The 14,415-nt window shown below is 53.5% G+C and overlaps 1 protein-coding gene across 5 annotated transcripts in view; it reads left to right on the forward strand.

Annotated features, from left to right (window-relative positions):
• The window catches only part of NSD2 (nuclear receptor binding SET domain protein 2), a 79,004-nt gene extending 64,731 nt beyond the window's left edge, over positions 1 to 14,273 (forward strand). For 2 of the 5 annotated variants that reach the window (XM_081304579.1, XM_081304580.1), the window contains exons 18-22: positions 56 to 172; positions 8,209 to 8,350; positions 8,585 to 8,691; positions 9,705 to 9,909; positions 11,072 to 14,273. In XM_081304579.1, the coding sequence (XP_081160705.1) occupies positions 56 to 172; positions 8,209 to 8,350; positions 8,585 to 8,691; positions 9,705 to 9,909; positions 11,072 to 11,343 (843 nt within the window). In that variant the 3' untranslated portion in view covers positions 11,344 to 14,273. The other 3 variants (XR_014023329.1, XM_081304581.1, XM_081304582.1) reach the window with 3 other exon arrangements.
• Positions 14,274 to 14,415: the final 142 nt, after the last annotated feature.

The following is a 14,415-nucleotide window of genomic DNA, read 5'->3' on the forward strand; positions in this document are numbered from 1 at the left end:
CCTGACACGGGATGGGCCCAGAGGCTCTTCCTCACCACATCTTTCTGATTTCCAGGGAGAATTCGTTAATGAGTATGTTGGCGAGCTGATTGACGAGGAGGAGTGCATGGCGAGGATCAAGCAGGCACAGGAGAACGACATCACCCACTTCTACATGCTCACCATAGACAAGGTGACCGGGCCCCTGCTGCAAGGTGGAGGGCTTGCCCAGGGCTGGGCCTGCCCAGCTCTGCTCCTCACTGCCTGTGTGCTGGGAGAGGAAGGTTCACAGAGTTTGTGCCTCTTGTTGCCAGTAAGCCACACTTAGAAAAGTGTGGCTGTTTTTAAAAGACTGGGTTAATAGTAGTCCTTAAAAACCAGATAGAAAATGATCAGAGGCAAAAATTTCTGAAGTTATAGAAGTCAGAGATGTGGTGATACCTGGAAAAAAGAGGACACTATGGACATGAGGATGGTTCATGGGGCCCTTTGGGCAGCCCTGGGAAAGGCAGTAGGTGAGTCCTAGGCTCCACATCATGTGCCACAGGTCATGACCCTAGGCCTTCAACACAGCCAGTGTCGCCAAGGACAGAAGACTCTGGGTTAAAAGAGACTAAAGGGATACCCAGAGCAGGTGTGTGCTTCGTGATCAGAGCTTTAAGCAGGCAGGGGTTTGAGTGGGGGGGTGCGTGTTGGGAGCTATAAATGACATTTTGAAAACAGGGAGTCTGTTTGGACAGGAAATTGTTTTCTTTGTGTGTGTGTGTGTGGGGGGGGGGGTGGTTCTGGGGATTGAACCCAGGGCCTTGTGCCCGCAAGGCAAGCACTCTACCAACTGAACAATGTCCCCAGCTCAGGAAACTGTTCTTGATGTTACATCTCAGGTGCAGGAGGTGCCAAGGCCCAGCAAGGGAGCGAGCCTGCGATGGTGCCTGGAGCGCGCATGTGTGTGTCAGATGCACTGGGTGGTGGCCACATACACCTTCAAGGAATCAGGGAGAAAATGGGTGTGCAGCTGGTTGTGGTGCACACACCTGTTACCCAGATGTTCAGGAGGCTGAGGCAGGAGGATCCCAACTTCAAGGTCATCCTGGACAACCTAGTCAGAACTCAAAAATAAAAAGGGCTGCCAGGCACAATGGCGCAGGCCTGTAATCCCAGCAGCTCGGGATGCTGAGGCAGGAGGATCGTGAGTTCAAAGCCAGCCTTAGCAATGGTGAGGTGCTAAGCAACTCCGACCCTGTTTCTAAATAAAATACAAAGTAGGGCTGGGGGTGTGACTCACTGGTTGAGTGCCCCTCAGTTCAATCTCTGGTACCAAGAAAAAAATAAAAGCAGCTGGGGGTATAGCTCAGTGGTAGAGCACCCTGGGTTCAATTCCCAGTACTGCCCCCTACCTCCCCCAACCAAAAAAAAGCAAGCAAGAAAATTGTGTCAGTACATGGATGCACACGTGTTTATGTCCGGGCTCACGTGTAAGAGTTGAGAGAAAGCAAGCAGAGTAAAATGTCGTACTGCGTGTGAGAGTAGGTGCACAGGGGCACTGTGCTATTTCTTTTTTATGTAGGGTTAAAAATTTTAAAACAAAAAAGTTGGTTGAAAAATCTGTGGGTCCTGGGACTGGAGAGGCGGGTAGCCCTTCCTCCTCCAGGTTCTCAGCACTTGTTGAGGCCTCCCCTGGGACCAGCGACAAGGCCTTGCTCAGAGGCCTGGTAGCCACAGTGCTAAGAAAGGGTTCAATAAATTTGTCCCAAAAACGGGGCTGGGGTTGTGGCTCAGTGGTAGAGTGCTCACCTCACACACACGAGGTTCTGGGTTCGATCCTGAGCACCATATAAAAATAGATAAGTGAAATAAAGGAATTGTGTCCAACTATAACTACAAAATAAATATAAAAAAAAAATTTGTCCCAAAAGGCAGCAGATAGCCTTTTATTTGGTGTGTTTTGAGGGAAGATTATTTTGTTAGGAATTAAAACTGTAGGTCTGGGGATGTGGCTACAAGTGGCTCAAGTGGTAGCGCGCTTGCCTAGCATGCGTGAGGCACTGGGTTCGATTCTCAGCACCACATAAAAATAAAAAAAAAGATATTATGTCCACCTACAGCTAAAAAAAATAAATATAAAAAAAAAAGAAATTAAGAAATTAAAACTGTAGGCCTGTGCCTTACTAAATTTCAGAGTCTGAATTTCAATGACAGGAGTGTAGTAGGAAAGGCCAAGTCACACATGGAGAAGAACTGAAATCATTCATGGTGGACTTGACCTGGAAGAAGGGGCTGGAGCAAAGATGCAGCCATGATGTGAGATATGCTCCGAATGACCAGACTGGTGCGTTTCCTCTGAAAACCAGGTGGAAGTGGACACAAGCCCTGCCAACACGTGTGCAGAGGGTGTGACTGTGAGCAGGATCTTCACCGAGGAGCTGCCTGGTGTGGCCACTGTGGACTCTCGAGGGCCTGCAGCTTCCAGGGAAGGGCCTGGGTGGTAAATGGTGTGAATTCTGTGTCAGTTTCAGGTCTCAGCAGAGTACCAGCTTTCTAGTGCCCACCTCCAGCCTGTGGCGGCAGCTGCATGTATCCCTAGAGCAGCCTTAATGACTCGTGTTGCTTGGGAGATGTCTATTAAAACTGACGCTCGGGCTGTGGCTGTAGATCAGTGGCAGAGGGCTTGCCTAGCGTGTGGGAGGCACTGGGTTAGATCCTCAGCAACACATCGAAATAAACAAAGGCATACTGTCCATCGACAACTACCCAAAACCAAAACAGAACACACAAATACTAACACTCAAACTCCCTTAAAGGGTGCCGTCAGAATTCGTACAGTTGCTGCTCTAAGTGAGCAATTTCTGAGGTGACCTGCAGCCAGCTCTTCAGGGGCATCACCAGCAGGGGGAGGAGATGGGAGTGCTCTTGGGTGGTCCCCACAGCCTAGGGCAGGGCTGTTAGTATATGCCAGGGACTGCCTGGCCCGCCTCCCTTCTCAGGCTGAAGGACCTCACCAGGCAACTCCTAAGGTCCTGCTCACGGTCACACCCTCTGCACGCATGTTGGCAGGGCTCTTGTCCACTTCCACCTGGTTTTCAGAGGAAACGCAACAGCCTGGTCATTCACAGTGTGTCTCACATCATGGCTGCGTCTGACTGATTCAGGAGGCCTGTCTGGCAGCAAGGACCCTGTCCTGGACACCTCGAAGAGGAGAGGGTGGCGCCTGCTGCCCTTGCTCCTCTGCTCAGCCCTCCGCCTGCTGCCCTCCCCGCCTTCCTCTTCTCTTTTCCCTTCAGGGAGTCAGATATCAGAGACCAGGACGTTCAGAACTAGCAGCACAGAGAGTTCCCGCATCCTCCCAGGGATAAGTGCAGGCTCGACAATGACCTGGGAGACCCAGGCCACCCTTGACACAGACACAGCGCACAACACACTAAACAAAACACACTGACAACAAACAGCCACTTGGGGGAACAAGGAGAGTCTGATTTCCAGAGTTGCCGTGTAATGAAGACTGGGATGTCCACTTTAGGAAATCACGAGGCCTGCAGAGAACCAGGGAAGTATGGCCCGTTTCAAGGAAAAAATAAACCAATGGGAACTCTCTAAAAAAAAAAAAAACCCATTGGCAGATGTCTAGACAAGGTCTTTTTTAAAAATATTTTTTAGTTATAGACAGATGCAGTATCTATTTTGTTTATTCATTTTTATGTGGTGCTGAGGATCGAACCTAGTGCCTCACATGTGCGAGGCAAGCGCTCTGCCACTGAGTCACAAGTCCAGCCCCTAGACAAGGCCTTTAGAATGACTACTTAAAACTGTCTCTAGAGCCAAGTGTGGTGTGCACTCCTTAGTCCCAGCAACTCAGAGGCACGGCAGGAGGGTTGCAAGTCTGACACCAGCCTTAGCAACTTAGTGACTGTGTCTCAAAAAATAAAAGGGGCTGCATGCCCATAACCCTTTTTATGGACACACCTCTCACTCTGTCTCTCTGTCTCTCTGTCTCTCTCTCTTTCTCTGTCTCTCTCTCTCTCTCTCTCTCTCACTCTCTCTCTCTCTCTCTCACACACACACACACACACACACACACACACACTCATGGCTGGGGATGTGACTCAGTGGTTTAGTGCCCTTGGGTTCAATCCTACTGCAAAAAAAACAAAAACAAAAAAAAAAAACAACAAAACCCCCCACACAAAAGTAGAGAAGTCTATAGATGGAGTGGAGGGGTGGTGTGAGGAGAGGGTTTCAGGAGTCTGGAACATACATCATTTTCTTGATGAAACTTACCAGGATTTGAGCAGGGTAAAAAACAAAACAAAACAAAACAAAAAAAACCTGCAGATGGTACTGTTGCACTCTGTGCGTGTACCAGTCTGTAGTGACAGGTCCACCGTTAGGTATAACTGTAGTGCACCGACAGGAAAGTGGGGGGCAGAAAAGCCTGCAGGATGCCCCAATTGGAGCCGGAAACCGAGCACGTGGCAGGCACCACAGACGGGCTTGGTGTGGGCAGCCCGAGCACTCGAGGACAGCTCTTGTCTGGCATTTGGTGGCCTGCTGACCTCCTCACTTCAGACACACAGCTGGCCACAAACAGGACTTAGCCCAAGTAATAAAGGAAGAGAGGAGAGTTGGACTTGAGAAGTGGAGTTTGGTGTTCCAGGGAAGTCAGTCCAGTACCGTCAACATGGAGAGCTTAATCGCAGGGTTGAACAGAGACCCCTTTGGTAGTTAGATGTGAAATTCAGCGGCTTATGAGACTCAGAGAGTGAGACCTTGCAGAGGCTTCTCGAAACCGCCTCGGTGTTCAGGAATGGGACACAACGTCCACTGCCTGGACACAGTTCAGCCTCGTGCGACTTGAGCATCACATCTGCAGAGAAGTAGGTTGAATGTCAGAAACAGTGCAGGCTGAACCCTTCCTGAAGCAGCCACTGAAGGGTGAGTACCCAGTACCTAGGAGGACAAGGGGCAGTTGCAGCAGCAGGACTGGTGTGAGTGGGCTCTCCTGCTCTGACTGGCTCTGTCCAGGCTTTTCTGCCAGAGCGGCTGGGGGCATCTTGTCTGCAGAGCTATGGCACCAGCCACAGAGTTCCTCGGTCTTAGGACACAGACAGCAGATACCTTAACACCAAAGAAGTCAGGTCTTTGAACACGAGGGAGACCCCAGACCAGTGGATGGGCCTCCAGCTCTTCCAGGACCCATAAAAGGAGGGCAACTCTGGCAGGACTCCTTATACTGGCAGCCCCCCACCTGTAGTGCCAGGGACCCCAGGGGAGTTCTGACTCCCTGGAGTCGCTCATCAGGTCCTAGGAAAGTGCTGTCCAGACCCTTTCTCAAGAGCTGCGACTGCTCAAAACCCCACCCCGGACTCTGGGCCTCTGCCCTTGGTGCTGCCTCTAAATCCTGTGGCCTCCCTGGCTCGTGGCCTTCGTGTGGCCTGTGTGTCATTGTACAGCATGTGCTGTGTGGTTTGGGAGTATGGAGTTTTGTGATTGAGACTGAAGTGGAATAAAGAGCTTGCAGTTGCCACGGTCACAACTTCCAAGCAGAGTTGGTGGCACTTGGGGAATCGAAGATGATGAACTGACATAGCTGGTGGATTTACTGTTGTCCAGTGAGTCCTGACGTGGAGAGACCAGGCACACAGGTCTCGAGGTGCTGCCCTCACTGGGTCAGGACTCCCCGGTCATGGACAGCAGTGCCCTGATCCCTAGTGTCGTCTCGCTTCCTGCAGTAAGGTAACTGAAAACAGTCCAAGAAAATTCCAGAAATGACCCACGTGGGTCGTCGCCAGCCATTCTGTGCAGTGTGCTAAACTCTTAGGCTCTCCCACTCTGACCCATCCCTCTGTCCAGAATGTCTACATGTGGGGCCATGACTGCCCTGGTCATGTGCTCACCTTCTCCAGAGGCAGGCTGTGCAGGAAGACCCCCCCCATTCATGTGGGCTTCAGAGTCGTGAGGGGGGGTCTTGGGCTGCGTCTCCATGGGGGGGGTCCTGCTGTCCTGAAGCTCCAAGCATGCTTCAGAGTGGAGGGGGGCTTTGGGGGAGTGCTGCTGACAAGAGTGGTGTAGAGCGGGGAGGGGGTGGGGTGGGCACCGTCCCTGACCTCGTGGTGGACTGAGGATGCTGATGGGGGCGGGCAGCATAGGCAGTGTGGGGAAGCCAAGCAGAGCCACGGGAGTGGTGTGTGTGGAAGCATCCTCAGGGTCTCACTGTGGGCCAGGTAGTAGGACGGCGTGGTCAGAGCGCAGGGTCACAGGGTCTCCACTGTGGGCACTTCATGACCTCGGTGATGGCTTCCCTTTGCCCCGTGCTTGCTGGGCTCACTCCTCTAAGTCGTTCCAACCCACCCTCTGTGAGCGAGAGAATCAGGATTGGTTTGGGGTGTCCCACAGATGCAGGACATCACAGCTGCCAGCACAACTGACGCGAGTCCAGCCTCACTTAGGACCGAGAGAGTTCCCTTTAAGAAGGTAACTCTGAGTCCACATGGAAGTGGGCCTTGGACCCTTGCCTTGCAGCTGAAGGGCGTGTCCTGGGGGGTCTTGGAGCTCTCCACTGCATGGCAGGTGGCTGTGGGAGACCAGGCCCTGGCCCAGGGCCGTCCACTTAGCAAGTGCAGGTGCCTCCTCACACTGCACCTGTATGTTTCAGATGCACTGAGGGGCAGGGAAAGCTGGGTCAGGGTGCTGGGCAAAGCCTGCACGAGTGCAGCCAGGGGTCCTGGCTGAGATTCGAGAATTTTGTGGAGAGGTGCCCTGTGATGAGGGTCATCTGCGAAAGGTCTGATGTTTTGAATGGACAGTGTCTTCAGATAAGTAAAGCACAGGTGCGAAGGAGGAGACAGTGCTGAGCCCTGCACTGAGCTGTGATGTGCATGGCCAGGTTCTGCCCCCTGCCTGAGGCCTTTCACCGTCTAGAGCCTGGTGGGGGGAGCCTGAGTGCCCCAAGCCTGGGTGGTAGGTGAGCCCCAGGGACCTCAGCATCAGCACAGTAGAGAGCCTAATAGTTCACCGTGGGCGGGCGGATGGCTCCATGCCTGCCTGTCAAGGAACGTCCTGAACACCTTGCAGCTATGGGAAGGACCCAGAAACTCAGGCTAGAGTTTTGCTGTACAAGGTTGTTACATCTTGTATAGTGAGCATCTATGTTCTGATCTTATTTCTATTTTTGTTTTTGAGACAGGTCTTGCTAAGTTGCTTAGGGTCTCACTAAGTTGCTGAGGCTGGCCTGGAACTTGAAATCCTCCTGCCTCAGCCTCCTGAGTCACTGGGATTGCAGGTGTGCACCTCTGTGCCTAGCTTTCTGTTTTTAAAGGAACAACCAGTGTGGCTAGATTGTTAGGGGTGAGAGAGCAACAGGGTCCCCTGGAGAGGTACCTAGGGCTGTGCCTCCTCTGCACAGAGCTCTTGGGCCCTCGACGTGGGTCAGTGGGCCTCTGTGGACATCTGTGGACATCTACTCATCCCCATTTGCACCAGCTCAGAATTGTGCCTCTTAGGTACCTCTGACAGAACAGGGACCCTGTTGTGCAGTTGGTCTAGCTGTTGCCATGGTATGCAGCTGGAGTCTGAGCGGCTGTCTGTCCTCCCTGCTTTTGGGCAGAGGTGTCTCTCCAGAGTGGGCCACTATAGGTAGATGCCATTACCCTCTTGCCATGGGAGCCTGGGTTTCAGTGAGATAATTCCCAGGGCCACAGTGAGCTTGTATTTCTGATTTCCAGGGCTTCTGTGAGAGTGCTTTCTCAAAGCCATCCATGCTGTCCCTCCCTCACTAGCCAGCGTTCGGCTCTTGTGGATGCCGTCAGTCCCTGGCCCGCTGCCTCAACAGATGCCTCTTTATCTGTGCAGTTGGCCTGGCTTTGTGCTTGGCCTGTGCTTGGTTGGGCAGTCTGGCTGCTGCCTGGCAGTGATGCTCATGCCCCTGCAGCTTGTGCATGTCCTTGTGCATGTCCTTGTGCAAGGTGGTGCAGGCGTGGGCTGGCTTCCCTTTGCGCTGTGCTTGCTGAGCACACTCCTCTGAGTCGTTCCAACCCACCCTCTGTGAGCGAGAGAATCAGGACTGGTTTGGGGTGTCCCACAGACGCAGGACACCACAGCTGCCAGCACAACTGGAACTAGTCCAGCCTCACTTAGGACCGCGAGAGTTCCCATTAAGAAGGTAGCAGTTGCTCAGAGTGGAGCCATCCGCTCAGCTTGTTTTTTTTTTTTTTGTTTTTTTTTTTTACCCTGTAGGATCGTATAATTGATGCTGGCCCCAAAGGAAACTATTCTCGATTTATGAACCACAGCTGCCAGCCCAACTGTGAGACCCTCAAGTGGACCGTGAATGGTGACACGCGAGTGGGCCTGTTTGCTGTGTGCGACATCCCTGCGGGTACTTGGGGACGGCGTGGGCACTCCTGGTTGTGTAGGCAGAAGTGGTGGCTGGGCGCAGGCTGTGGGGGGGTGGGAGATGGTGAGCTGAAGACTTGTTTTGATCGTCTGTTTCGTAGACCTCAGTGGTGCAGTGTAGATATGAGAATGGCCGGGGACCCTGCAGACTGGCTGTGGCCCCTTGCACTGCTGGGGCGGGGGGCTCTGCAGTGTGCTGTGTCTTCTCTCCTCACAGGGACAGAACTGACTTTTAATTACAACCTCGACTGTCTGGGCAACGAGAAAACAGTCTGTCGGTGTGGAGCCTCCAATTGCAGTGGATTCCTTGGGGACAGACCAAAGGTAAGGTCTTTGTGACTTCCTTCCATGAAGCCCAGGTACTTCTTAGCTGCTGGTGGCCTTACTGTCACAGGTATGCCTTCAGGGGACAGCATTCTCTTTGAAGGGGCTTGTGCTGTGGGCTGAGGCTTGTGCTATGGCTGTTGCAGCCAAACACCCCACAGGTGATGACGGCCAGATGGCTGGGTACAGGGCATGGGCAGGGCCACAGCACCTCAGAGCTCCGTGGGAAGGGCTGTCTCGGGCCTTGCCAGCTCCTGGTGGTGGCCACAGCCCTCCTTGGCCTGCACAGGCATCAGCCGGCCTCCTCCCCCAGGTGTGGCTGTGTCCAGACCTCCCACCTTTATTGTGGTGCTGGGCACAGAACCCAGGGCCTGGCCTGGCCCATCACCTTGTCACCAGCTGTGCTCCACGCAGGACCCCGCTCCAGTGGGACCTCACCCCAGCTGCGTCTGCAGCAACCCTGCTTCCAGCAAGGCCACTTTCTGAGGCTGCAGAAAGAGGCTGCAGGACACTGGTCGGGCAGTCACTTCTTCCCAACTGTGCAGAACCTGGCCTGAGCCCAGCTTTTGGATTGCTGCTGCCCTCACCCGTTCCCTTCACAGGGGCAGCCTGGGCTCTGGGTTCTCCCTCTTCTCCCGCAGGCGAGCCTGGGGCCCTGCGCCCCATCAGCCAGTCCAGCTGGGGCTGCATGTCATTCCTGGAGGCTGCCAACAGCACTGGGCTTATTCTTGTCCGAGCTCTTGGCAGTGGGCCAGATGGGCCTGTGAGTGGGAGAGCTTGTCTGGGTGTGGGCCGCCCCCTCTGCAGGCGACCTGAGTGTCTTCAGAGTTCCAGGACGGCCCCATGGCCCCGCGGCCCCACCCCTCGGGGGCTCTTTGATTCACTACTTCCTCTTGGAGTCTGCACAGTCCTCTGGTTTCTCTCTTCCTGGGTGCTGGGGATGGGCCTGGGGCAAGCGCTCTGCCCCAGGCATGTGGCTCTTCTAAGTGGACTGTACTCCTTTCTGACTCTAGACCTCAGCATCCCTTTCTGCAGAGGAAAAGGGCAAGAAGACCAAGAAGAAAACGAGGCGGCGCAGAGCCAAGGGGGAAGGAAAGAGGCGGTCTGAGGACGAGTGCTTCCGCTGTGGTGACGGTGGCCAACTGGTGCTGTGTGACCGCAAGCTGTGCACCAAGGCTTATCACCTGGGCTGCTTGGGCCTGGGCAAGCGGCCCTTCGGTAGGTGCCCATCCAGGGATGCTGCTCTCACTGGACCTCTTCTCTGCTGAATGGGCCTTGTCTGTCCAGTAATAGTTTGGTCATTTGGGTGGTGACTGTCTCGGTCCAGAGGTCCTGCCAGAGCCCCACAGGGAAGTCCTGGAGCCCACCTGGGAGTGGTGCCCTCCCTCGTGTGTGCCAAGAGTCCACTGCAGCAGCCTCAGCTCCTCTGGCCTCCTGAGTTGTACGGCATCCTTGGCCTGGCTGCACCATACCTTAGTCCCTACCAGGATGTGTGGGGACACTCCCCAGTGACCCGGTGCACCAGGAGGAGCTGCTGGGAGTGCATGGACCACATGGTCATTTGGAGGAAGATGAAGTGGGCCTGTCTCCTGCCACCCCTGCTATTTCAAAGCGAGTGCCAGCATCAGGGTGAAACTGCTGTGGTTTCAGAAGAGATTAAGAGACCCTCTTGCACCTGAGGGACAAAGAGAGAGAGAAATATTTGCAGTGGATGTGATAGCTACCCTTAACCTAAAGTTCTTTTCAGTTTAATGCCAGAAAGGCCAGTGTCCGGGCAGAAGATGCCCTTTGAACAGGCAGCTGCAGAGCAGGGAGGGCGCAGGGTGGGAGACCAGGCACGGCTCACCGCAGGGAGCTGCCTCCTGGTCCACTGGTGGCCCCCATGCTCCAGGCCCTGGTATGCGTAGTAGCAGCCTTTCTTTGGCAGTTGGACAAAAACAGTGTCCTGTGCTAACTTGCATGCATTTGACTGGACAGTTTTGTTTTTAATATTTTAAGTTGTTGGTAGACCTTTGTTTTATTCATTTACTTATATGTGGTGCTGAGAATACAACCCAGTGCCTCACACATGTGAGACAAGTGCTCTCCCACTGAGCCCCAGCCCCTTGACTGGACAGCTTTAGAAATCCTTTCAGCCTGGATTTGATGGTACACACCTGTGATCCCCACTACTTGAGAGGCGGAGGCAGGAGCTCCCGATCCATCGCAAGTTTGAGGCCATCACGGGCAACTTATTTCTCTTGTAAGAAAGTAAGGGGGCTCAGTGGTGGAGCACATGCATGAGCCTCTGGGCTCAGACCCATGCACATGAGCCCTGAAGACCTGGTGTGCGGCTGTCCCTCCTGTTGCTGACGCTGTGCTTTGCTGTGCTTTGTTGCAGGGAAGTGGGAGTGCCCCTGGCATCACTGTGACGTGTGTGGCAAGCCTTCTACCTCGTTCTGCCACTTCTGCCCCAATTCTTTCTGTAAGGAGCACCAGGACGGGACAGCCTTCCGCTCCACCCCGGATGGGCGGCCCTACTGCTGTGAGCATGACTTGGGGGCAGAGTCGGGCAGGAGTGCCGAGACTGAGAAACACTTTCCAGAGCCCACCAAGTCCAAGGGGAAGAGGAGGAAAAGGAGGTGTTGGCGGAGGGTCACGGAAGGCAAATAGCGCCAGGTGGCGGCATGGTCCAATCCAGGGGTGGCGTGGGGTGGCCAGCCCTGCCTGCAGGGAGGGCGAGCATGGCAGCGCCCTGGGACCCAGCTGGCAGCCGCCACGACAGACGTCCAGGCCTCCTAGGGAGGGAGCGCCTCCCCACTGAGCCACCCGCAGCTGTGCTGTCTGCACTGACAACCTCCCAGCCGTGAGCTGGACAGTCGGACAAGCCAGCCTGGCCCAGAGCGCCAGGCCACTGAGGCCCTGCGGACGTCCGTGCTCCCTCCCAGGCTCTGTTAGGCTGAAGTTGCTATTGAAGATTAATGGGTGTGTGAAATGTCTTTATCTCACCAGAAGCGTGTAGAGTAGTGTTTTCTGCAGGGTCCCTGCTCCGCCCCACGCCGCTCGGCTTCTGCACAGCGCTGCCACCACTCAGGAGACGGGACTCAGGCCCTGGTTCCCACAGACCATGGTTCTGATCATTTTGCTCTTTGGAAACAGCTTTTTTTTTTTTTTTTTTTTTTGTACTAATGTGAATTTTTCCTTGGAATGCTTCCTTCCTTCCCATCCTGGTGACAGGCTGGCCCCCTGGAGCGTGGAAGTGGTGGTGTGTTGCAAGCTCTCCTGCCGTCATCTCTCTGTGGGTTTGAACCCAATGCTGGTAACACACCTGCCGTGGATGTGCGGGTCACGAGGATTGGCCTGTGTTCATAGTGGGCCACTTCTCCTTTGGGTCTTTCTGAACACACTAGGTTCTAACCCACATTTGAGGGGAAAACTTTGTATATTTTTTTCATTTGGATTTTTCTTTTTAATCTGGCTTTTATTCTCAATATATTCTTGCTAAACCTGTTTCACAAACCACCACCAAATGAAAGGTGTGCTCACTGATGCGACCCTGAGTTCTCTTTCAGAGGCAATGCACTCAGGGCGTGTGCCAGACTGCTGAGGGCATGGGGCTGCAGCAGGACTCCGTGGCTGGAGTGAGCCTTCCCTTTACTCTGTGGGCTCACTAGCCACGCTCCTCTCACACGCTCTCCAAGGGCACCACAAGCAGCAGCACATGGTCTCCGGTGGTCAGGCCTGGAGATAAAATTGGCTCTTAATTATTGAAAGACCCACAGAGAGAGCTGAGGAGTACTAAGTTGTCTCTGGAAGACCTGGTCCTTCCTTCCTGGGGGTGCCTCTTGTTTGTCCTGGGGAGCATGGAGCACCATGAGAAAGGGGGAACCTGCAGGCATCCTGCAGGAGGGGGCGTGCACGGGTGGCAGGTACTGCTTTGTGTAGAGGTCTTGCCTGCAGCTGTCCTACTGCCCTGTGGACCCAGGACTGGCTGCTCTCCAGGGCTATGGCTGCACTCGGGCACCAGGTGTATGGGCCTGTTGGCCCAGCACCGCCCAGTGGGAGGAAGTTTGCTGACCGGCAGCCATCCCTTTGCTTTTCTCTAATCATTGTCCCCAAAAGTAACCTTATCAAGGACCAAAAGAACAAGCAGCTCTGCAGTGGGCTGTGGCTCCCACATGAGCAGGTCCACCAGACAGGCCTTGGGGGTTCCACTTAGGGCCTAACTCCACTCAAACTGTCCTCAGAAAATGCTGGATTTGGTTCACAGATTTTCTGCTCTTTATGCCTTGAATTCAGAAGGCTATTCGGTGACAGGCCACGTAGCATCCCCATATGCACACGGCCCCAGCCTTTGGAGCACAAGGCCCCAGGCTCCTCAGATGGGTACCCACCAGTGTTGTCACTTGTCCAAAAGATACCTTCCTACCAGCCGAGCGAACATGAGAAGTGGTTTTGCAATGCACTTTGGGGAACAGATTAACTTATTTTTATATTGGCAGTGAAGTTTTATGATTTTTAAGTCACCTTGATATCTCCAAATTAAACTCAAGCTTCCTAAAGGAAATGCTACAAAAATGTTAAATGATTCCCCTTTTCAAAAAACAATGAGCAAATAACACTAACTTTGAGAATCTCTATTAGATCAGTTCATAAATCTGAGTAAAACAGGGCCTTGGGATAGTGGCCAGGCATGTAGCCATGACTGGTGCTCCAAACTGCCCGAGTTCGTTCTGAGTCTGGGGGAGGATTTGCTTTTGAGGATTTGATGGCTTCCCAGACATCAGCTTCAGTTCTTTCTTGTTAATGTGAAGTACAATATGGAAATCAGCCGGATGCCCCAGTATTCTTGGCATCAGGAGTCAGCCTCGACCTGCCCTGTGCACACCCCCATGCATAGGCAGCTCACATGTGCAAACCTGGTGCCTGCCCATGCCAGCACTGGCCTGTGAGGACAGGGGTGCCCCACCATTGTGTGGTCACTTGTGGGGAAGTGTGTCTTGCATGAAAGTAGAGAGGATCCAGCTGTCCATCCTTGGGGACAGCCCTCCTTTTCCCCGTGATGCCTCCCGGGCCTCCCTGGGTCCCAGGGCGCACACAGGTTGGTGCTCTTGAGGCCTCTGAGATGTTTTATCATGACACCTGAGCCATGATGTGTACAGTGCCTGTATTTTAGAACCACCTTATTTTCAAGGATTCAAGAAATGTGTCGTCTTAATTAAAGTACACAAACAGTTGTCAGTTGCAAGTATTTTCATCTGTGAGAGGTGTAGCTGGTGACTTGGTGGAGTAGAGCACTGTCTGTTGGCGTCATGGTGCCACTGTGGCCTGTCGAGCCATGAGATGCCGCGTCAGAATGAACCAACCCTCAGTGAAGTGTGCCTGTCGGTGTCTGAGCTTCATGCAGGTGCAGGTTCCTTCTAGGAACACTGGGTGCTATCACCAGGTTTGATAGTTAGACTTTAAAACTTGAAATTTTGGGGGGAATATACTGAAATATAGATTTGAGAATTGCCAGTTGGGGGAAAAATAGCATTTAAAGTGGAAAGTTGTGTTTGGAAAATTGTGTATGAGTATTTTTGTATTAAAAAAATTTCAAAGGCCCTCTCCTCACTTATTTGCTGTGGGACTGTGTTGACTTTCCATCTCCCGCTGCTCGGTTCCCAGTCCCGCCCAGGGAGGCTCCTACCTCAGGAGTCGATTCACCTCTGCCTGGCAGGGGGAGGAAGCAGTGGAACCCCGGGA

Source organism: Spermophilus citellus, assembly GCF_964194105.1.
Source record: "Spermophilus citellus genome assembly, chromosome: 8".
In the NCBI taxonomy this organism is placed as follows: domain Eukaryota; kingdom Metazoa; phylum Chordata; class Mammalia; order Rodentia; family Sciuridae; genus Spermophilus; species Spermophilus citellus.